At 42.4% G+C, this 24,151-nt stretch overlaps 1 protein-coding gene across 3 annotated transcripts in view; it reads left to right on the top strand.

Moving 5' to 3' along the window:
* Nucleotides 1–24,151, top strand: part of LOC134563470 (adhesion G protein-coupled receptor L3-like) — a 694,578-nt gene that overhangs the window by 664,313 nt on the left and 6,114 nt on the right. For 2 of the 3 annotated variants that reach the window (XM_063421390.1, XM_063421389.1), the window contains 3 exons: nucleotides 307–475; nucleotides 3,235–3,360; nucleotides 5,920–6,016. In XM_063421390.1, coding sequence (XP_063277460.1) covers nucleotides 307–475; nucleotides 3,235–3,360; nucleotides 5,920–6,016 — 392 coding nt within the window. Of the gene's footprint in view, nucleotides 1–306; nucleotides 476–3,234; nucleotides 3,361–5,919; nucleotides 6,017–20,980; nucleotides 21,110–24,151 lie in introns of all 3 variants that reach the window. The other variant, XM_063421391.1, reaches the window with a different exon arrangement.

Here is a 24,151-nt window from a genome sequence, read left to right as displayed (position 1 = left end):
TTTACATGCACACTGTTTTTACATATTTAAAAGAGACGTGATTACAAATGTGCTTTGGTTATGATAAATTTCTATGCTCATAACACTTCCATTTCCTTGTATTTCCTCAAGCTTGAAGATTTGTAAACTGTATTCAGCTTGAAGACAAAAGCTCCCTATAATTTATTTTGATATGCTATTTTCTTTTTGCTAAAACCAGGGGCAAAATCTTCTTGCCTGTAGACACGTGCCTTCTATTGTGTGGATGAAAAACCAATCCCATTCTTTTTTTTTCTTTGTTTTTTTTTCTTTTGTTTCTCCTAACAGGTCCTGGGTTATAGGTGCAATAGCCCTACTCTGCCTATTAGGACTGACCTGGGCATTCGGACTCATGTATATTAATGAAAGCACAGTCATCATGGCGTATCTCTTCACCATATTCAATTCTCTGCAGGGAATGTTTATATTCATTTTCCACTGTGTCCTCCAGAAAAAGGTAAGACTGACGGTTCCCAGCAGCAAGAGAGGTGATAACAAGGTGTTTTGTTGCCCAACAACCACAGCGCAGCATCCTCTGTGTGCCCTGAATTCCTATCACACAGATTTATCTCTGTGAACCTAATAAGGGTGGTCTTTAGGCTGGAAACCAGCAAGATGTTGGAGAATGAGGTTCTAACAAGGACATGTGGCAGTGGCATTTCAGCAGCCTGGCAGATGTCAGAGGCAAGGGAAAAGGCAGCTGTCAGTTTGCACAGCCCTGTAACAGGGCTTTGCCTTCTGTCAGCCAGATTCTCCTTCCTTGTATGCCAGTGTGAGAGGGGAGAGAATCCACGAGCATCCAGAAAGTGCTCATGTGGTTGAGTGCTCACAGCAAAGTGGAGCTTTACATCCTCATTTGCAGTCCCTGCAGGAAATTACCCCTTTCTGTGGCAGCATATGTGGGTTGATGGGATGTAATAGGGAGGGGATGCTTCCCCTGCTTTTTTAAGAACTGAAGGACCTGTGCTCTGCAGCGATTCATTAGCCTTTGTATTGCTTGGGTTTGATACAGTGTTTGGGAAATCTTCCTCAAAGCAAGCACAGCGAGTGCTTCTTGGTGGAAATTGAAGTATGCCCCAATTAACATTTGCAAGTTAACAGTGGAGTAACTTAGATAAACACTGGAGTGGAAAAAAAAAAAACCAACAGAATAAAAATTCTGTGTTTATGTAGATAAATTTAGCCTCTGACAATCAGTAATAAGTATTTTTAAGAACCTTTTTGTTTTCTGCTTAAATTCAGTAGTACAAAGCTCACCAATTCTGTTCATATCTGCTGATAATTTGCTCTGTACATCTTAATTTCAAAGGGCAGTTTACTGAACTATTAAACATAGGGAAGAGTTTATGTTTACCCCAGTTTCTCAGGGTAACCAGTATCTTTTGGTGAAATGGCTTATTGAGTAAAGTCAGGTCTGTGTTGAGATCTGTCCTCCATCTGAGACCCACAGCCTTGCTCCTCTGTTACATTTTCCTATACAGGCAAGCGAGACCTGACCCATTAAAACATAATCAAAATTCATCATAAAAAGTGAGTTCTGCAAGTGATGCCTCTGGAAAGATCTGCAGAGCTGTGTGTAAATGTCATTCTTGAAACCACAGGAAGACTTTTGGGGTTAAGTTTTGTCCTTGTTGTTGCATCTCAAATTTGTCCATCTTAAGAAGCTTAAAAGCTTTATCTAGATGCAGCTTCCTGCAGATGATCCCAAACTTTTCAGAAAGAGAGTTTCCAGGCAAGATGATAGTAAGAGTGTAGGAAGCATCACCATTGTTTATTAAATCTGCAGGTGCCTCACTGTGAGAAGTTTGAATTTCTGCACCACTCTGACTGGTACATCCTCTCACCTCCAATGCACCCCGCAAAGGGTCAGTCCCTAACCCAGTATCCCTGTACAGCTCCACAGCCTCCTTGGCTCGTGGGGTTCTCAGTCAGCATGACAGAACCATTCTCTTTTCTGTCTTAAGCCAATTTACACCCTCAAACCACCACTGATGACTGTGGGATTGTTCCTGATTTACGGCTGCACAGAGGGAAGGAGAATGCAGCTGGTACTTTGTTGTGGAGTGGATACATCTCTCTGACCTAAGAGCTGAGGGAGGTATTCTTTAAGAGGAGAAAAAAAAAAAGTCTTTCTTTTCCTATCTGTCATGACCTAGAAAATCGGCAAAACACTGCAGAGAGGCAAGCAGTGTGTGGCTAATTAAAGCAATTGAATTATTTTCTCTCAGCAAAGGATTGATTAGGCACTCAAGCATATTGGGCACTTGTGGTATGTGTTTGTCTCAAGCGGTTAGGGAAGAGCCTAATGAAAAAGCTGTAATTTGCTATTTAAACAGTTGTTTCACAGAGTTGTGAAATGCTCATGGAGATTTTGGCAAAATTTTACAGCTAACTGCATGCTTCAAGGAATTTCAACTGGTGTTTTGGACATGCATGATGGTTTGGGGGCTTTTTTGTGTCAAGGGGTAACATGACCCTCTTTTGGCTCTTCAGTACAGTCTGCTCACTTTCAGCCATGTCCCATCTGGTTTCTGGGTATGGCTGCCCATAAAAAGTCACACCTGAAGCTTGGTGGAAGGTTAGATCCTGTCCTGGCACAAGTCAGCATATTTCCTCTGAAGCAAAGGAGGTGGCACGGGTTTGTTTGCAGTGCCCCTTTAAAACATGACTGGCTTGCACAATGCTGTGGGAAAGCAGGCTCCAGCCATCCCTGAGAACTGGGAATATAAACTCTAATGGTGCTGGTTCTACAGTTTCCTCAAATTTCAATTTGACTGCAAGAAACATTTTCTGTATAAAAAATCAATACCTTTCATATGTTTCTCTTGGAATTCTTTTTTCTTAATCTCCTGCCAGAAACAATAACTTTCAGTACCTTGATGAGCCAATATGCTAATTTATATCAAATCTACAATGATATTAATTTCCAGTCATGAATAGTGTACCTGCACTTTCTCCCATGCTCCTTTGATATGCCTCAGAGGATGCTGTAACTGGCTGGTGCCAATGAGCAGTGTTGCTGCATTGGGAGCAGTCTCTTGTGACATCCTAAGCCATGAGCTCAGCTGCAAGGAGTACTAGACTGCTTTCCCACACACTGCAGCAGATTTTGTTTTAGCGAAACACTGAGGAAAAACCAGAGTGTGTTGAAAATCAGAAGGCAGTGGGCTGGAAAAGGAGCTGCCTGCTAACCACCACCACTCTTTCCTTGGCTAGGTACGTAAAGAGTACGGAAAATGCCTGCACACGCATTGCTGTAGTGGGAAAAGTACAGAGAGTTCTACTGGCTCAGGAAAAACCTCGAGGTCAAGGACACCTGGAAGATATTCTACAGGCTCACAGGTAACCCACACTTTCTGTTTGTGTCCCAATGCCATGCCAAGACCCTTCTAAGCTCTTCTGGGAGGAGAGCTCCTCTCAGCACCAAAGGAGCTGCCTTAGGCCTCTCCCCAGTGCACCTGCAGAGATTTCCCTCGCTTCCAGACCTGAACTCAATGCAGTGGCTTCCCCTGAGATGTGATGGCAATAAAATGCCTCTCCAAGAACTTTCTAAATAGTTCTGTTGGGAATAAAAAGTCCAAACTTGCCTTCCAGAGGCAGGTGGGTGGGTATCACCTGTGGTGTCCTGCCTGCTCTCCATGGGAAGCAGGAGGTGGGAGCATTTCGTCAGCTGTGCTACATTCCAGTACATCCTTTACTCATGAGATGAAGGTTGTCACTATAAACTATTAATATGTACAAGAATGATGCTGTGTTTTTCTTGTAAAAAAAAAAAAATCAAAAGCTACAAGTGTCTTGTAGCAGACTTCCCAGTGAAAGAGCTGGTTCTCTGAAATTCAGTGGTTTTGTCTGTTCCATGCCTCACACAATTTGTCTTAGCTTACAGACCTCTTAGGGCAAGCCACTGGAGTCAGACTATCTCACTAAGCTACTAGATTTGTTGCCTTTGGTCACTTGAAAATTGAAGTTTTGTGTAGTTTGCGCACTTAGCAGTTTTGGAGCTAACTTGTGTGTAGAGATGCAGATTTATGGAGGAAGATTTCATATAAAATGAAGAAGCTTATTTCTTAATTAATAGAAACCAAACACAAATTTATTCAGTATTAGTAATGGAAGTAATTATACATGACAGTTCCACTATTAAATTATAAAGGACATGCAGCAAGTAACAGCTTATAACTTTCCAGGAAAACCTAATTTGCAATTTATGTCTTGGAGCAAATCATTATTTATTTGCAGTGGTTTCCAAGATGTCATCCAAAAGCTCCACTTTGGTGTTTTCATAGGTCTATTAGCTATGCAGAGCAAATTAAAGCAATAGAATAGAGAACCTCTCTCCAGTAGGCCATCAAATCCCAATAATGTCCAAAACTCACAATATCCAGCATCATTTAGGTGGCTGATTTGAAAGCCTCTGGTGTTACATAACTTAGCTGTTGTGCTGGTGCCCTCCTCTCTAGGAAGAGTTGACTTTAATGGTCCCCCCTCCCACCAGTCTCAGCATAAGAGAACAAGCCCTTTTGAGGGTGATCTGAGTCTTCCAGCAGCAGTCCACTTGTGGCAGGTGAGGTTTGAGGCATTTTGCCTGCAGAAGCATGTCCCTGGAAGGATGGAAGTTCCTAAGGCCTATTGTAGTCAGGAGAAACCTCATACAGGTGATGGAGAGTAGATGGAAATCAGTCTGAGTTGTTGAAAACATCTGGCTCCTAACTTTACGGAAGGCCATGAGGAGGAAAGCCTCTAAGATCCCTTTGTTCTCTGAGAAGCACATAGAAAGTAGAATAATTAATCTACAGTAGATCATGTCAGAGAAATACAATAAATTAAATGTCCAGGTGAAAATAATTACTGTTAAAGGGCATGGGCCTCATGTCAAATGGTACTTCCATTTATAGAGTTAATGCATGATCAGGAGATGCTGTTATTCATTTGTTAATGAGTAATCTAGGACTTTTCAGCCTGGGACCATATGATTAAGCCTTGGTAGATCTCTCATGGCTAAAATCTCATTATGGATACCACTGAATTTTTGGCACTTAAGAAAAACGTGGCCTGTCACAGTGGGAAAAAAGGCTTCCCAGTCCCCCAGACCACCTAGCATCACTTTCACACAGCCAGGGAAAATGTCCATCAGGGTCACAGATGTGAGGTGGGGGAGAGTTTCCCTGGGACACCTGGGTTCTCCAGTCATCTTCGTGCAGGGATTGGGATTGAACTGCTCACAAGATGCATTTGGCTGATTTGAGACAGTGATGTAAATGCCACAGAGGCAGATACTTAACAGCATATATGAGGAACAAAACAGAAGGCAAACATATTCAGGACACTTTTGCCAGTAGCAGAAGCTATACCACAGATGGCAAAACCATCACAGTATGGGAACAGAAGTCATTCATTTCTGGGGAATTTTTGTGCCCCCCTAAAATCCCCAAGATGGAAAACAGCTATAGAAAATTTCTGTTCATTCAGGGACACTAAGATACAAATCAAGTCTTCTGTCATACTTCACAGAAAAATAAGAAACGAGTTGTCTGAGTATGAGAAGCACATGTGCTTCTGTGTGTAGGTTATTTTTCCATTATTTGGTGCTATATTGATAAACCTGTAGCTGGCATGGGGTCTGTGTTTCTCTCATGCATGATTTTTTTTTTTTTTTAATTAAGATGCAAGCAATTCAATTATACACTTTTTCTTTGAGCGTTTTTGTTACAAAGTAAGTCTGGCAGGGTCTGGCATGCATGAGGCAGGTTAGAACAAAACAGCAACTGCTTGCTTACAGCCGGCTAGAAGCAAGTCTCATCCTGAGCTAGACATGCCAGCAGCCATCTTTAGTGAGGCAGAAAGAAACCTCTCTACAGCTGCTAAAAATTCATTGCCTGCTGTGCTTCAATCCCTCTTCAGAGTCGGATTCGTAGGATGTGGAATGACACAGTTCGAAAGCAGTCCGAGTCTTCCTTTATTACTGGAGATATAAACAGTTCAGCTCCACTCAACAGAGGTAATTATAAACTATTTTTCATATTTCTAACTCTTCTGATGGCTTTAAGGAGTCTGAAATGTGTTGCCTCTTTGCCCCCTGCCTTTTCCTCCTCACCCCAAACGTCAATGGACCCTGTTCTACCACCCAAGAAATGTTACAGTGATAAATGGGAGGAGGTTTTATGGTGGTTGTTGCCTTCTTTTTCTTTTCTTTCTTTATTTCTACACGTGCATTTTCAAGAATTGTCATTTCTGGAAGGAAGTTAGGAAAAGTGAAAGAGAGAAATGAAATTAAGTTGAAATCTCCCCTTTCCCTCAGCTGCTAGTGCCAGAAGCTGCTGATGTGTCAGGCCTTGTTGCTGACAGTGAAAATGGGCCATTGCAGAACTATACAGCCTGTGTTAAGCATCACAGGAGTCCTGATTGTCCTGCATATGTAGCAATACTTTCATCTTTACAGAAGCAAAAGTGAACAGCAAAACATAGATGTAAGGAAAAATTGTGCTTGGAACAAAATTGTCTGTGTTGGTGTTGATATACCTAGTTTGAAGAACTGACTGATGTGAACTTGATAGACATCTGTGGAGGAAAGGCTATCAGAAATTTATATGCCAAACAAAATGTGATGTCTGGCACAAGAGGAAATATGAACAGCTTTTTTAAACCAAGTGTTTTTCACTTGGAGTTGTAGGAAAGTGGCGGTAACAGAATACCAGAAAAAGAGCCTCAGAAATTGTTTCCTTTATCATCCAGTACAGCTACTTTATGAATTAACCTTGAGTAACCAGATGCCAAACTCTGTTTTGTGTTATCTGAACAGTTGATGCTGAAATTAAGAGAGGGTAGAATTGAGATTACTGTGCCTAGCTGTTCTCTCATAATGATGAAAAGCAAATATTTCCAGTCCTGATGGTCTGCAAAGCTCAACTGAGAATTGAGTTGGGACTTTGGTTCCTATTCAGTCTTTATTCCCACAGAATTCCTGTTGCATTTCCCTGGGAAATGGTTTCTCCCTCCCCCGAGACCCCTAGAGCCTGTAACCACATAGTTTAACCCTTCCTCCCCTTTCTGACCCTATTGGCTGTGTTCCAGTTATCTCTCCTTAGCAGAAACCTAGATAAAGCTGTCTTCTTCTGCACTCGCCCTCTTTCCTCCTGGAAACCACCTGGAATAAATGTCTTGAACTACATCTGGGGAGTTAGAGCCTCTTTTGGAATCCTTTATCCTGTCCCTGAAATATTCCTCCAAAGCCTTCTAAGATCTGAGCTACCATTGGAACATTGAGGGGCAGCTAGGGGGTTATTTCAAATTCCCACTTTTTTTTAGGGTGAGTTTTGCCTGAGGATAGGCTTGAAGGATTTTGACTGTGCTGAGTGATATTGACTGCTGAGTGCTGGGGGAACTAGGGGTACATGATTCTGTTCTCTGAACATTATGCACACTGCCCAAATCTGTGCAAAGGGGGAAGGCAGTGTAACATGGAGCTGTGCTGTTCTTCAACTCACTGGTCTTTTTTGTGCCAGGATATTTTCCCTTTGCACTGAAGATTTATTATTGAAGTTGACTATAAGATTCCATTACTGCAAATGCCTGCAGATTTATCCACATACACTGCCCTCACATCTCTGTCTCCGCATTAAAGACTGAAGAGCAGCAGCCAGGCTTCTCTGGATCTAATGTAAGGGATAATTGGTTGTCACACAAAGATTCCAGCAAGAGCCACTGTTTCCCTCAGCCATCCCACTGCTTCATCTCAGTGGCAAATCAAAATGTGTTATGCATTAAATGTTTGCTCCTTTAGTTAGCACAGAAGTTGAACTTGCTCTCTGATGCAGCTGAGGTTACCAAGGGATGTGTTTTAGCAAGCTGGATATTCTGGGCTTGCTAGCAAAAGAAAGATATATCTCCTTTTTTGGTTGTGCATTTTTTTTTCTGGTCAAAGAGGGAAGTATGACTGTCAATTGGGACAAGTGAAGAGGTTTCAAGTTGACAGTCTTCATCCCAGTGTGGTGAGAGCCTGTTACTAGATGTGCCTGTTAATTAAAGGTCAGTTGGGAAATGAACTGCCAGGGGAACCATCTTCAAAGCAGGTTTCATCCAGCTATTTTCCTTGTGTAACACTGGATGAGGTGAATCACCTGAAGGGCCAGAATCTCTCTACTGACTACAGAAGCAGCCTGATAAATGTCTTAGAGAGAAGCCTTTCAGGCAGAACACTGAAGTGACTTGAGTAAGTTTTACAATTCTACAGTCATCCTCCCTCTTTTTCACACAGGCGGGCACAATATTTGTTGTTGTTGTGTTTGTTTTTTTCCTGGTAAACAGAAGTATTTGCAAAGTGGAGGTTAAAAACATTTCTATGGGAGATGGCATCTCCAAAGCAGCAAGTGGTCAGTTCCATATGGAAATATACCTGACATCAAAGTAATTCCAGCTGCATGGGACTCCAGGTATTTCTCCCTTTATCCTGTTTATTTCAGCTGAAAAGCAACATTCGTGGTCTTAGAGCTTTCCACAGAGAAAACTCTCCAGAGAACTACAGGCTGAACAGAGCAGGGGGGCAATGTGTTTTTCACAGTCCTTATCTTAATATTTACATATTTATTCATCTTTAAAGGAGCTGTTTCATTAATGTTTTATTTATAAGCATGCTAGTGAAGCTTGGAGGATTCAAATGTGAACCTTGAACTGTATGGTCATTAGCTTTCCCTGTCTGAGGTTGATACAAGAGGGTCCCATTCCTGTTCACAATTCCCACTCCAACCCTCCCAGCCTAGACACCTTTTGCACAAAATTATCTGTATCATCCCAAGTTAAACATTCTGTGTGCTGGCGTTTTCCCCAGAGCCTTCAGAGAGCAATCTGTGTTCTAAAACAGGAAGAAAATTATCCTTTGTCCCCAGAATTGTCCTAGCATCCAGGTCATGGAGCTTAATTCCACTTCTCCATGTCCTGGGCCAGCACTGAGTTTTCATGATTCTGCTGGGGGAGCAGAAAGCAGTGAGACATCCTCTAACTGGGGTACTGTCTCATTGAAACCTGTTTTTTTCCCTGATACCATTCATCAAATTCACAGCCTCCTGCCACATGATAACATCTCAGGCAAGACTGCTCTAGCTATCCATATTTCCTGTATGATGACTGGCATTTCTGTATGACATTCCATCCCTTCTTCCTTCATGAACCTCCTGGGCATCAGTCTGGAATATAGTGTTGGTGTTAGTGCATCCCTCCTTTAGACATACAGCTATGTCTTTTTCTCATTTAGCAGATAACACACTGCTTATGGCTCTTTCAGCTTCATATTCTCTTTTATCTACTATTCTCCCCTCTCCCAGCCAAAGTAATTGACCATAATGTTACTTTTCTTATTCTCATTTATCACACCAGGAATTTCAGGCATAACCCCAAAATTGCCTGATGTAATGTGTTCTGTAATGAAAATTTTACTCTGTCCTAAGGCACACAAGACTATTTCAGATATTTCTTGAAGGTAGCATCTAATTACTGATTAATAAAAAGTATGTCTGGCATTGTTTCCCCTTGCTGCTCATTATGGCTTAGTAGTGATGTGGATTTGGGGTCGTTATACCACTGAAATCAGGAGGAAGGGAAGAGAAACTGACTGTGGATTTCCTTTTTTACTGTTGAATGAAGAGCATGCCTGTCCACCCCATGAACATGATCTGTTTCAGGATCCAGGGGGATTCCTGCTCCTTGCACTCCCACTCTGCAACTCAGTCCAATTTTTCACACCCTGGGTCTGGCTGCATACTTCTGCCATGTATTTCACATCCAGCCTGTGCTCTACATTTCTTTTCCTAGTGCTGAAAACTTCAGAGGTGTAAAAGCTGAACCAAGCTGATTACCTCATAAGTAGGAAAAAGAAGTTTCCCTTTGCCTGCAGGGTGTTTGGTGTGTGATCTTAATGCAGGCACTTGAATGCAGTGCTGAAAAAGTAGTACAAAAGGAATACATTTAGGATGGACTGTTTTCTGGAGCTTAGTACTTTTAAGGCTGAAAAGTGGAATGTATGAAGGAAAAGCAACAGAGCTTGCCTGAGTTTTGGGTACATCCCATTGGCCACCTCAGAATTGTGAAGGATGGGTCTGTTTGCACCTTTGGAGTGTTAATGTCAAAAAGCTCTGGGATAGCTCAGCCAGCCTTGCAAACAAGCAGCCATAGCATGAAACAGCAATGTGACACCAGCCTATTTTTATCCATGTCTTAGGTGAGAGGCAATACAGTAATTACTGTCTCTCTTTGGATATGAGACAACTGGGAGAGAAAAAAAATCATCATGAACTATGTGGTACTTTCTTACCCTTCAGGTTTTCAGGCTGGGGGAAAGGAGGTGGTGGTATGATGTGTGTGATATTTTTTTTTTTCAGAGGAAAAGTGGAAGTTATCTGTTAAAGAAAGGACTGTTCCTTATTTTGGTAAGACTCAAGAGCAGCAGAGACAAAGGACTTTGTCACTGGTACAAGGCGGTGCTTTGTTAAAGGAAAATGCTCAGATGGAGTTGTGTGTATCAACTCAAGTTAGCACATAGTTTTTCCCTCTTGAGGGAAATAATTGGGCTAGGGGTAAAGCCACCAGATTTCACAGAGAACAGAAACTGCTACAGAAGTGTGTTGTGTTGGGTCAAGTGCTGTTCTCTTGCTGCAATGCTCTGACTCTTAGCTTATAAACTACACAGCAAATTTAATAGTTTATCCCAATAGCAGTCCTGCTGTAGAAACAGGAGTATGTACACCTCTTGTCTTTTGGCTATATATATATATATGCTTTATGTCCATCCACCCCCAAAGTACTGCTCACCATCCCTACCACCCTCATCCATGGAGGTCTCCTGGAGGGACTTCTTGGTGGTCTGCATTGCTGCTCCACTTGTCTGAAAGAAAAGAAACAGCAGGGAGCTGTAAGACCAGAGCTGTTTCATGAGGGAGAACACCTGGGAACGGAGGGTGTTATAAATGCCAGGGCAAATTTATTGCCAAATTCAATAATTTGGTTTATTAAAATTCAAATCACAAAATTTGGAATCAAATTACAGAATTTTAAGTAATAAAAACAAAACAATACGAAACTCTACAAACAGCGACACTTACTTGACAGAATTTCTCCCGGGAAAATTTGAGCCAAGGGTGACCCAGAGACACGGAACTTGGCCGTCGGTGTCTCTAGCTGGGTTTACGAATTTGCCATGTTCGAGGCTTGGTTTTTATACTCTTTATTCTGCCTCTGGCAATATTTCCCTATACTTCCCTTTGTTTCTTGGTTAGCTATTCAAACCCAAATTCGTCTCCGGTGGGATTGAAAAAGAGCTTCCCTCCCAAGTCCATGTGTTAATATTCAGTTTTTATGGATCTTTATAGTTGATGAATGTTTGAGATATGGGTGATATTGCTTGATGGTCTGTGAAGGTGGCTCTCGAGGTGTGAGTTGCTGATACCGGCTCATCTCAACAGGTCCCCTCCCAATACTTGAGAAGGCTGCAAAGTCTTTTGTTCCCTTCTGAATGGAGACGCTTGATTTTCAGGGTGGTCAGTTTCACTATCTGCTGCAGAAACCTCCTGAAACATAGATTTTTACCTGATATAAATTTATACAGCTTTATAATTTTCCAGTTTACCATAAGAACATGAATTAATCATCTCATGTTTTTCACAGAGGGGAAAGTCAAGCACAATCCAAACCCTCACTGATGGTTCATTGTGACACTGGAGATTAAGCCAGGAGACAGAGCCCTGGACAAGGTGAGGGGATGAATCTGGTCCAGGGTCCAGCCCATACCGCCAGGAGATACTGGCAGAGACAGGGCTGGAAACTGAGCTACAACCCAGGGCCAAGATCCAGCCAGGAGACAGACACAAGGCAAGGACTGGGTGCCCAGAGCCAAGCAGGGCTGTGGCTTCCTGGTGGGTTTCTTTGAGATCACTGAGGCCTATGAGGGTCATAAGGACCTCAAAAGCTGTTGCAGATTGGATCCCAGGACCTCTGGCAGCTCTTACTGAAGGATGGTAAGTCTTAAATACAGATACATTCATGTGGCCCTAAGGGTCCATTCATGAGGGAGCAGGCCCTTGCCAGCAAATCCCATCAGAGTCATCACAAAGCCCTCAGATCCCCAGTATTGGCACAACAGATATTATCCCTGACTTGGAAGGCCATGTTCATTCCCTGTTTGCTCCTGTGCAAATGCGCTGGAATGGGAAATGGAAATGAGGGTATTGTTTGTCCCTCCCCTTTGCTTTTTCTTCCCAAATGCCTAAGTGCTGTTGCATGTTTCCTCTTCTGGGTAGCATTCCAGAATAAATACTTGATTTCCCTTTGCTTTATTATTTCTCCTCTGTGCTTTTAAATCAACCACAAAGATTTAATCTGAAACACACACAGGAAAAAGGGAAATTATTGCTACTGTTTTCAGAGGAAGTCAGTTTAATGTCAAATTCATGTGGATTTCTTCATAATGAACAGAACAAGTTGAGCTCAAATTCAAACAGTGGGAATTTGTCAGAGAGGAAAATTAAAATGAAGAACATTAATATCTTGATTTCTAACCTGAAAAGAACAGGGCATATGCCTTTATTAATATTCAGCTCTTTATTGAAGTGATCAGCTCATTATTAAAATCATCAGCAGGTTTGCAAAGTCCGATCAGAGTTTTCCACACTACTGCAGCCATCTGAAGGAGCAGGTGCTGTCCCAGTGGATGCTGAGTCCTTGTTCCCATAGAAACAGCTGGCAGTTCTCTCTGGTCAACCATCAGAAGGCAGAGCAGTGGCAGTCAGCTCTTTGCCCTCAGGGAAAAGTTTCAAGAGTTTCCCATTCTCTGTATCAGTCAGCTCAGCTGGCCAGTTCCCATTCCATTCAGGCTCCTCACAGGTCATGGCCAATCTTCAAACCAGGCCAGGAGGTGCATCCACCCCCCGCTCAGCCAGGGCACTATCCAATTCTCTTCTGACGAATCCAGCTTCCTGTCCTGGGGTGCAGTTTCCCCAAAAAAAACCTCCCAGGATCCACGGGGGCGGCCCTGCCCTATCTGCATATCCAAATGCATATGCATTTGTCCTGGTCATAGCCGAAGTTACTCTTGCTAAATGAGGTAGTTACAAAGGACAATAGGGCTATCTAGGTGTGGGCAGCTTCTTTTCACATTTCAATTAGGTAGGGAAAAGTTGCCAGGCAACTTTCCTTCAGGGCAGCTCTCCCTACTCAGATTGTCTGGGGTGTGGGGGGTGTTACTCTAGCCAGGAGAGGGTCAAGTTGTGGGGTGGTTGTTTTGTTGTTTTGTTGTTGGTTTTTTTTTTTCTTTTCTTTAGTTCCTAACATAACCCAACTGAGATGTGATTGTTTCCTAAATGAAATCTCCCATCAAATTCCTTCTGAAATAAAAGGGCAAGGAGACCTGCTCCTTTTTAATGCCTTTATTAAGAAATCAGCTCTGGGTGGGGGCCCGTGGGGTCACACACACCAGCGCTGCTCCCTTCGGCGATGTGGAGGAGGAGGTAGGCAGCTTTGCTACACAGCAGAGCTGGGGCTTCCATCCTCACGGACATGCCTGGGAAGTCCCCTTGAGCTCATTGTCTTAAGGGTGTCCTGCAGATGAAGAACTGTTTAGGTCACGGCGACACGGTGGAGTTGCTTTGGTTGTTGGTTTTATCTTCTCCACTGCTACGCCAGTCTAGGGGTACTATTTCTATTCTTGAATTTTACACTGGCTCGTTGTCTTAAGGGTTTTTTGTCTCTTAGTAGTACCCAGTGCCTCAGTGTCCCTTTATTTGCATATTGTGCGCCATTTTGGGGAGCAGAGGCTATACCCAACAGAACAAGGGTACAGGTAAGGAACTGTTGATTAGGGTAATTAACAATATGGGTGATTAACAGTCTATGCATTCATCTTGGGGATCAACATTTGACATGGTAACATTTAACAATTAACAGAACATGGTAACAATCGATTAACTTATCAACTTGTTCATAACACTTCCACCCACACAAAAATATAATTAAGCTGCGATTTCCAGGCTGAAATTGTATCTGCACTGTGAATTCAACTGTGTGTGTTGCAGAATTATTTTGAGGTGGATACATTTCCCTGCATTTTTCGGAAGCAGTTATTTAGAAAACACCAGTAGAAGGTTAAATTCTTCCTTTGGTAGTAGACTCTCACTCTGGAAGACAGGAGGTGTAGGTTAGCACTGAGACAGTGCAATGAGTCAGGTTTTGGTAACAAAATTTGCCCTTTCTGCTGAGAGATGAGGGCTGCTGGATGTGTCTCAGTGTTGCAAGATCAAGAAGTTTCAGTTTAGCCACCTGCAGCGGTGATGGGTGCCATGGTGTGGACATCACTGGCCAATACAGAAGTGAAAACAAGGTGGAATTTGGTGTGGTAAAAAGCACAGGCAAGCAGGGGAGGAGGGAAAAAGAAAAAAAAAAAGAAAGGAGCAGAACTGGTTCCCTGGGGATCTCAAACTCCATCCCTAGTACACTTCAAAGTGCAATTGCTGCTCATTATAACCCATTTGCCAATGCTGACTCCTTGCTGCCTAGAAAAATCAGAGATAAGGTAGAAATTTGGACAGTGGAAGTGCTACTGTTGTCATGCATCAGCCTTTCTCAAGATGCTTGTTTGGCCCTTGATGGATTAATGTGACTGGCGTGACAGAGATATTTCTGCTAAATTTATGTTGTATATAAAACAAATAGCAAGCAGCCAAGTTCTAGGAGAGGTAGAAGTGCCTCTGCTCATCTTGATAGGATATTCAGAGGACACCACCAAATGATCTATCACAGTCTGTCTACACACTTCTTACCTACTCTGAGTAACACCTAAGGCTTTTCTTGTGGCTTGAAGATATTAGAGAATAAATGCTTCCTCTGTTTTGTTTCTAGTAAAAAGTTGAAATAATATGAAAAAGTCAAAGTCAGCTTTCATACCAGCCACTCTTCTGGAACAAAAAGTGAAAACATTTAATTTGGACAATACTGATTTTGTATGGACATTTTTTAAGCATTGAATAGTTCATCCAATTAAGATTTAAACTGGTCCATTCTCCTTTCTCAGCAAAACTGCTCTTCTGTCACATTTGCTGGGCCGTGGGGGAATCTCTCCAGTCCCCTGCTAAAATGCACTTACCAAAAACATTTTGGTATGCAACTGAAAAGACCAGAAGTCAAAAAATATATATGGTGGTGGTGTTGCCTGTGCAGAAAGATGATCCCAGTTAAAGCAGTGCTGCTCAAACCCTTTGTCCTGGTTTAGGGCAAATTTGAGAGGAAACTTCTGAATAGGGTCTTTCTGGAAAGCAAACTCAAAAGGCTCTTCTCTTCAGCCAGTCTGGGAAAAGAACTTCTTTGGAGAAAAGTGGAAAAAACTTATTTATTTAACAACAAAATGCCCACAAGCATAAAGAATGAATAATATGAAACAATAAAACTTCTTGCTGCTCTGAACAGAGATGGTAAACCTGAGAAAATCCTTGCCGTGGGTGGCTCAGCTCACTCAGTTCTTTATCAGTCCCAGTCTTTCTGGAGGTCCAGGCCCGGCGGGCTGCAGGTGTGAGCCCTTGTTGCTTCTCTGGGGTTTTCAGTCCAGAGCAGATTCAAAGAGTCCCAAGAAAAAGGAAAAAAAAGAACAGTCCAGAAAACTTCTCTGCCCTAGCTAGCTAAAACTAACTAAAGATCAAAAACAGATCTCTGTCACAGGTGCTGGTCTGTGCTTCAGATGGACACAGTCCAGAGAGAGCAATGTGTAGGAGGAGAGCTGTTTTGAAAACAAACTTGGTGCTCCTTAGTTCCTTGCTTTGCTCTCAGATCCAGTCTTAAAGGCACAGAACTCAATATACAGCACAAACAGAACAGACAATTGGGGATACAAGCATCATAAAGTCACCCTAGGACACCCTTTCAGTCAGGCAGAGCCATGGTGAGTGACAGTATTATTCAGAAAATCTGGAGGAGCATTTGAATCCATTTTCCTCCCAGGTGGGTACACCATGCAGATGATTCAAGGTATCCTGTGTGGCTTTGTCAGCCAGCTGCCCACAAGAAATATTTTTGAATTTTATTCCTGAGTAATGCAGTCTAGAGTCTGGCAACATGTGCTTGTCATCATAATTTTCATCCGTTGCTTTCAGTGAGTGAATAAACCATACTTATGTTTAACAAGGTGCAGTTTTCCCATACAGTCATTACACGAATCTCTTCCAAAAAAATTATCCCTACACTGAATGTTGTCCTGCATCAAGGACATCAATTTCTACCTTAGAAAGAAAAGAAAATGGTTTCATTTGTTTGCATACTGTCATTAAAATAATACCTACTTTCATAGCCACAGAAAGCAGCTAAGTGTAGCTATCTGAATCCTTTGTGTCTGGTTACAATGATGTTAAAAAATTTGGGATTCTTGTCTTCTTTGTCTTGGTTGGTTTTCCTAACAGTTTTTCTCAGTTTGCAAGTGAAAAGTGCAACCTTCCAGATCTCCCCCTGCACCCTGAGCACAGGCCATGGCTTTCCCTGGCCTTTTAAATCTAGTATGGCTGAATCTGTGATGCTTGAATCATGAGGATCACTGATGCTGTGAGAGGGGCAGGAGCATCTGCATGTTACCCAGCGAATACTTGACTTCTGAAAGGCCATCATCTCTTTCTCCCTGTGATCACAGCCTGCAAATCCTTGAGGAAATCTAGCGTCAGGAAGCCTTGAACTGAGCACTGGCCCTTCCAGAAACCTGAATTTGAATGTAATTTTGGATATTAGAGCTGAGCTGGTAGCTGTGTTTTGCTCTGAATTTTAGTTGAATACCAGTGGAAACAAGGAGACTTGGGACTTTAATTGTACCAGTGTGGTTGCAGGGAATATTTTTGTAGAGGTGTGAGCTGCTGTTAAATGTTTGCTGGTTGTGATATCATCATGCTGTAAAAGGTGAACCTGTGGATTTGAACCCATCTTTTTCCCAACCCCAAATTCATGCTCCCATATGTACACAGCATGATAGGGGTTTGGAAACAGAATGTATTTGCTTTCAGTAGGGTGCCTTTGACTAGCAGAACTGAAGGTGATTCAGCACAGTGATATAGAAGGCAGTTCCCCCAACTAAATAAAGAATTGATGCTGTGTTCTGGGCTTAGGTGGTTCAGCAGATGACAAAGGAGGGATTTGTATAGGGGGTGCGATTTCTGGAATGTAGGAAAGCAAGGATGACACAGAGCTGTGGGGTTTGCTGGGAGAGATCTGTGTTGCACCACAGATGCTAAGAGCTGAGGATCCAGCAGGAAGTGAATAAATAAAAGTAAGTGGTAATAACTGCTGCCTGCTGAGGATATTAGGCACATGGCCAATGCTGGGCCAGACATCTGCCAAGGGTCCCATCCCAAGAGTGCTCTCACATGGAGGAGATTCCAGGTGGTTGACAGGCACTTGCAGCCCTGATCTTTCTGGCTTTTTGGGCCCCTAGACATGCACTGACCTTTATAATTGCAGCCCCAGTGATGCACACTCACACACAGGACTGCAGAATAACCCTCTTGGTGTTTTAGGAGAGCATGCTGCTAGGATCCCATGCTTACTTTACTGGGGTTTTGTTGGCTTTCTATTACCAAGGCTATTTTCATGCAAATGAGGTCATAGTTCTGTCATCTTCCTGCTCCTTCTGCTCCTGCCTCATCTGCAGACCTAATCTGCTCTTCCTAATAGTCCCATTGGTTGCTATGGCAATGATAAAGTGGTCTAAAAAAGTCAGGCTGATACTTAAATGTATGGCTGGAATTACATTTTTCTCCTGGGAAAGAGAAACCAAATTATGGGGGTTTGTTGTTTCTTTTTTTTTTTTTTTTTGGGGGGGGGTTGGTGTATTACTGTTTTATCAAAAGGTTTAACTGTGGCCTTTTTGGACCCTGGATGCAGTCCTCTCTCAGCACCCTTTTAGGCTGGGAATTTTGCAACTCAAGAGCAGTTAGTAAGGAACAAGAGCCCAAATTTATGAATACAGGGTACAAATCATTTTGTATTTAAGATGCCAAAGTTACATTTATTGTGTTGTTCAGAAAGTATGAAGTTTGCCAACTCACCATGATGGGAACCTGCTGCAGAGTGCTTAAGGCCCAGTTGGGTCTCTGAAAGTATTGGAAGATATCTGACCATGTTAGCAGAGCGTTTGTTTTGGATTTGCACCAGGAGACTTACTCAGTACTGCCATTGAAAGTGGCATTTTGAACAGTAAATTAAAAAACCTTAATGAAATGAAGGGAGAGGAAAGCAGAAGATGGAGTATTTTTGCTTAGTTGCTGCATACAGGAATGGGTGGCTGTAGTACCAAGCCCTGTCTTTTACACACCCAAGAGAAAAAATTACTTACTTATTCTGTATTTTCAGCTTTTTTTTTTTTTTTTGCCAAGTCTGTAGTCAAAATCATGGATCTGTATTAAAAGTTGGCTGAAAGGGCCATATTTGTGTGAATTCAGCTCATTCCAGAGCCCACTACGCTGGCAAATGTAGGCAAGCAAAACCTACATTTAAGTGCTTACACAGGTTGATCCCTTCTTTCTTGTCACAATCTGAGAGCATCCCTTGTGCAAAACAGCTTCTCCTGCCCAGCCATGGTGGGATCAGCTTGTTCCTTCCTGCTGGGGTTCACTAAACAAGATCAGGCTGTGGATATATTGACTGAGATGCTCTTTCTGACAGCTGGCATTTAAAGGCACCTCAAGCTAAAGTGCTCAAAAGCCCACCGTGGGTATATTTTTCATATCAATTCTCATAGGGACTGAGTTGGAGATTGAGTTAAATCTCAGACGGGAGGATTATATCATTTCTGAGTTAATGGCTGACATTAACTCTAGACATTCTCATTACTTGTATAAAAGTGAGCCCTTTTCTGAATCTTTTATGACCTGGCTTGATTAAAAGTGGGATGAAAGCAGAAACAATTTTAATGGCCTTAGTGCTCACTGGTATAAAATTAGCACAAGAAGAGATATGGTTCCTACAGTCCCTCATTCCAGATGTATGTGAGATTAGAAGAAAACACATTACCAGAAAGAATTGACTCATTTACCTATTAGATACATTCAAGGTTACTTAGTTAAGCGTTCCTATAATGTTTTCTTACAGGAGACAGCTTTGTTTCCTTATTTTCAAACACAGCAGCTCATCTTGCTTTCCATCAGCATAGACAAAAATATCAGGTGAGAGAAAACAAGTCTTTTTTTTTCCAGCTGCATGTGTTGAGGAGCCTCCCTGGCATGCAGGCCCCATACAACACTGCCTTCTACTTTGTCCTGTGCTCAAAAGACTGATTAAGTGATCTGCTAATGCCATATGCCTGGGGCTGGGAAGTGTTGGTGGATGATGGGGGAGAAGAGGAAACAGCCTGCTCTCTACTCTACCTGCAAAGACACAGGCAAATGCCATCCCAGGCCTGCATACAAGCAGGCAGGAGGCAGCCTCCACCTAGTCTGAGGTTTGGCCAGTTTTTGCCTTTCTGTAAATAATTAGTAGGTGTGAGCTTTCAGAGAACTCCCTGCTAAAGGGATTTGTACCAGCCAGAGGCCCTCAGGGCTTATATATCCTCATCAACTCCATCCAAAGAGATTGTACCCACTGTCTTACCTTGCAAAGGCAGCCTTCACCTTGGCATGGGGCCACCTCCACACCTAAAAGAGGCAAATGAGGTCTCCATGCTTCAGACACTGGTAAAAGCATTCCTGAAAGGGTTACTGGGTTTGGGATTGGCTTTTCGGCTACTTCTTTGGGTTGAGGCTATCAGATGTTGATGACAGCCAGGTCACCTGAGCCCTCTGACAGTCCTGTCCTAACTAGCTCTAGTTGTTCCACCAATAACTTCTTTTCCCGGTGGAAAGGTTTTGTCTTTACAGTTTAGTCCTGGAGTTTAAAAACCATGGTCATCCTTCCTGCTCTAGTACTCAGTGGGAATGGCCCTGAAGGGCAAGTTTTTTTATTTGGTCATGTCTCTGGAGATTAGAAGAGGTTCAGAGCAAGGGCTTAAGGGTTTTTCATCCTGTAGGTCAGCTAAAAGGTAGGAGGAGACTGCTTCCTTGGTTGATGCCTGCAATAGGAATTGAGGTAGGTCTTGGCAGTCACCTGCGAGACCATGATGATCCCAAAAAGCACAGGTCCAGAGGCTGTGTCTCCAAGGGATAAACCAAAAAGAAAAGGACAACTGCTGGGCTGAGTGCTTGGAAACAGCAGCAAAGAGGTGTGGGAGTGGGGAAACAAGGTGTTTGTGGGGCACACAGAGAGCCTTGAGACATGCACTTCCTGGCCACTCTCATTCCTGATAGAAATGCCAGATAGAGCTGTAGTGCTGTCACCTTCCAGGATGTGTTCAGGTGTTTGTGGATGTTCTTGATGGTGGTATCAGAGAAACAGCTGAAGTGAAACTTGCCCTCTTAGACATGAGAAACAGCTGCTGTCTGAGAAATGCTGAGAGCGTTTGGAGAGGCTGCATTCTCCATCCTTTCTCTATAATTCTGCCTTTTTGATTTAGATATGTTGTGAAGGAGTGGTAAAAGAGATCCTAGCACATAGTAGGAGTTGACTGTGCTGTTGTCTGTTAGTCATTATATATATTCTTTTATTATTATTTGTTTGGCACTTTCCAGAGAGTTTTTCCCCCCACATTGTGTAGGCTTCCATCTTCCTTTCTTTCTTTGTAGCAAGCATGTGGGTGCAGCCTTGCTTACACTCCGATCAACTGGGGAACCACCATAAATGTAGCTTATCTGCTTTCTGATACATTTTCTTTTGCGTTGGTTTGGATTTGTGCATCGTCAGTAACATCTGTTCTGCTTTAGTGGCATACAGTTTTTCGAGTCTAATTAGCTGGCTGCTTGTAATCAGGACTATTTCAACTGTTGTCATTCTGAATGTTCTTTTCCCCTTTTTTTTAATACCACATTTGCCTGATTGACCTTTTTTGTTATTTTTTTTTCTCTGTCTTTCTATCGGGCTGCTCCAGGAGCCATGGCTAATCATCTTATAACCAATGCTCTGCTTCGTCCTCATGGCACTAACAACCCTTATAATACATTGCTTGGGGAATCAGCCATCTATAACAACCCTTCTGTCAGCATGTACAATGCACAAGGTGTGCTGGAGTTTCTCTCTAATTTTTCCAGTGAGAATTCCATTTTCTGTGGCTTATTTTGGCCCATTTCTTTCTTTTGTTCTTCCTTTTTCTTTTTCTCTCCCCATGCACGCACACTTTTCTTTTTTGGAACTGGGCACAAAAAAAGATCCCCTCCCCTTCCTTTCATTTCAATGCATCTTTCCATCTTCCAGATGCTATTTTTCCATGAGCAATCCAGTTCACTTTGAAAGACTCTTGTCAGTTTTACTCAAAGCATTCATAGTGTTTTGATTTTTTTTTTTTTTTAATTCAGTCTCCTTGCTTTTGTATTGTTTTGGACTTGTCTGTGTGTGTGTGGGTTTTCTCAGACACATCCATTCCTCTCTTTGTTGTCAGTGCATTTCCTTGTTAAACCATTCATTTCAGAAACAGGAACACCGTTGAAGGTAAGTGAAGCTAAACTGGCCTTTGCCACCAAAGCTGCTCTCATTTGAAATGGCGTAGAGAAATGTGGTCAGCATTGCACAGGAAGTAAAATGCAAAATAAAACAAAACTGCCCTTGATCTCTAAGAAAAATGACAGTTGAAGCAACGAGTGTAGGCCAGCTCCAAAGAGCAGAGCTAAGAAAGGTTTTGCTGTTTGCATTTATACATTTTATCTGTGAAACTAGGGGGAAAAATAGAAAAAAGGTGTAGTGAATCTAGATAATCTTTGATACCCTCCTTTTGACAACAGAGACAGGCAGAGTCAGTTGTACCTAATGGAGGTTTCTGCTATGGAAATCACACTCTTGTCACCTACATGTTTGTCTCTGCTCTGGCTTCTGTGGGAAGGGACAATGTTTGTAAGCTGATGTCCTGGTGCTTCTGTGAGGGAGAGGCAGATGTGTTTAAGTAGGGCCTGAGGAGGAGATGGGGAGCGTGGAGCTCTGACAGCTCCTGTCTCTTGCTGGCTCCATCCCGCTCTGCCTCTTCCATGGGATTTTTTTTGTTTTTTGGTCTTACTTGTAACGTGGCTGAATCACTACAGAGTAGCACTGCATTCCAGTGCAAGTGTGCCAGCTCTCCACTCTCAATGAAGGCATCACTTCCCAGTAAAGGATATCCAAGAAAGGGAAAATAATGATGGTTATAATGCTACCAGGAAAGCCCCTTTTGTACTCTATGGCAGCATGTTGTTTATGACAGAAATAGATGTTGAACTGTATCAGTAGGGTATTTGCATTCAAAGCATAAGGAAAGCACACGTTTGACCTTTTTGCTGTTTATTAATTTCCTAAACTATGCTAACTTTGTGCGATACATTTGCTTCCAAGAATGCTTTTTTAAAAAGGGGCTACTGCTAAACATGAAATGCTCTGAATTTTAAGAATTTCAGTGTAGTGCAAATGTTGAAATGAGCTTTGATGTTCTGACTAGTTTTTTGCATGATAACCTTGAGGTGTGGGAGTCTCTTAAATCAAATGGCAACAGGTAATGCTGGATCAGCATTGCCTTAAGAGGAGTCGTGATGTTCAGGTCTGGGTACTTCAACTGAACCCAGGCGATTTGGGCAGAAATGTGCATTACATGTATTTTAATAACTTTGTGTTCTTCAAATTTTTAATACTAGAATCTGATACAGTTACCTGAGCTAACAGAATGTTATTCCACAAAAATAGCATATTTTTTTTGCAAGTGCTATTCTGTTCAACACAGTTAGATAAGTAACAGAGAAATCTATTCAGGCTTCATCCATGGGAGGTGAAGAAAGAGAATGGGACCAACACTGGTCCCATTTAAGCTCCTGGAGCTTTGCCATTGACTTCAGAAGGAGCAGAACCCAACACATTCTTTTCAGGAAGCTGCAAGTTAATTAATGACCACAGAACTGGTATAGCTATTAGTTTTCAAACTGGTTAGGTAATTACACACTGTGAATATTAGGAGATCCCATGGCAGAAATGAAGGGTAGCAAAACCAACCAGGACTAGTGGTCTTGGTGGCCCTTTGGGGTTTACAGATGCTGCACCAGCAGAAATGCTAAATCCAGGAGAGTGCATTGTAAAAGTAGATGCTGTCATCATCTCTGGGTATGCCTTGGCTGTGGTTGGCGTGCAGTGAGGCATTCTTAGCTAACATCATCCGGCTAACTCATTCCACATCACTAAGGCTGTGATTTTTTTTTTTTGTACCTTCATGCACCACTTCTGGTGCTGGCCATGGATGGGGAAGGACACCCTAAGGAACAAGGGACTGATCTGATCCTCCTGTTTCTTTTTCCTTCCCCAGTTACGTCTTTTAAAATACTGTCTCTGCTTAAGCCAAAGCTGCTGCATCTGTGGTAGACAATCACCAGGGGCAGAAAGTCCTAAAAATTACCCTTGGAAAGAGCTGCAGAATCAGACCCTAAAAGGCCAAAATCCCATGTTCCAGTAGCATAAGCGAGTCCTTGATAGGACACAGAGTGTAGAGGAAGGAGGAGGTGGTAGGTGAGGGGCCGAGTGCTCACTGTCATTGGAAGCTGAGGGACATACACTGGCTCAGTTTCTCCAAAGCAGGAAAACATCCAAACACCTTTTGTCAGAACTAATTTTGAGAGAAGGTGTTCACAAGCATTAATTACCATTAACAAGCTCTACTTAAAATCCAACATGCCACAGACCACTGAAGAGTGGGATGCTGAGCGTTATCACTGCCTCTTCATCTTATTCTCTGACTTTTCTTGTTTTAAGCATTTCTTAATAGTTTCATTTAGCAATGCCATCATTCCCCTTTTTTTTGTTTCTTTTTTTGCCAAGTCCATGTTGTTTGCCATATGTTTGGTTAAAGTAAAAATCAGACTAACCAAAGTTTGTAAAATGCCAGCAACCCCATCATGAGCAGTCATACTCTTACAAAGCACTTTTGCAAAAGATGGACGGCAAAACATTTTTAGCAAGGAAACAAATTTCAGTTTCAACAGCCAGGGGTTATTATACCTAACAGTAAGTAAAGCTATTCATTTTAAGACTTTAGAAGTGACAGTGACAGTGCCTGTCTTTTCAAGCATGACCGTTACCAGCTTTAGACTTTCCTTAA

The sequence above is a fragment of the Prinia subflava genome, chromosome W, assembly GCF_021018805.1.
Source record: "Prinia subflava isolate CZ2003 ecotype Zambia chromosome W, Cam_Psub_1.2, whole genome shotgun sequence".
NCBI classification, from domain to species: Eukaryota; Metazoa; Chordata; class Aves; order Passeriformes; family Cisticolidae; genus Prinia; species Prinia subflava.
Note: the sequence above shows the minus strand (reverse complement) of the source record. Positions and strands in the feature narration are given on the sequence as shown.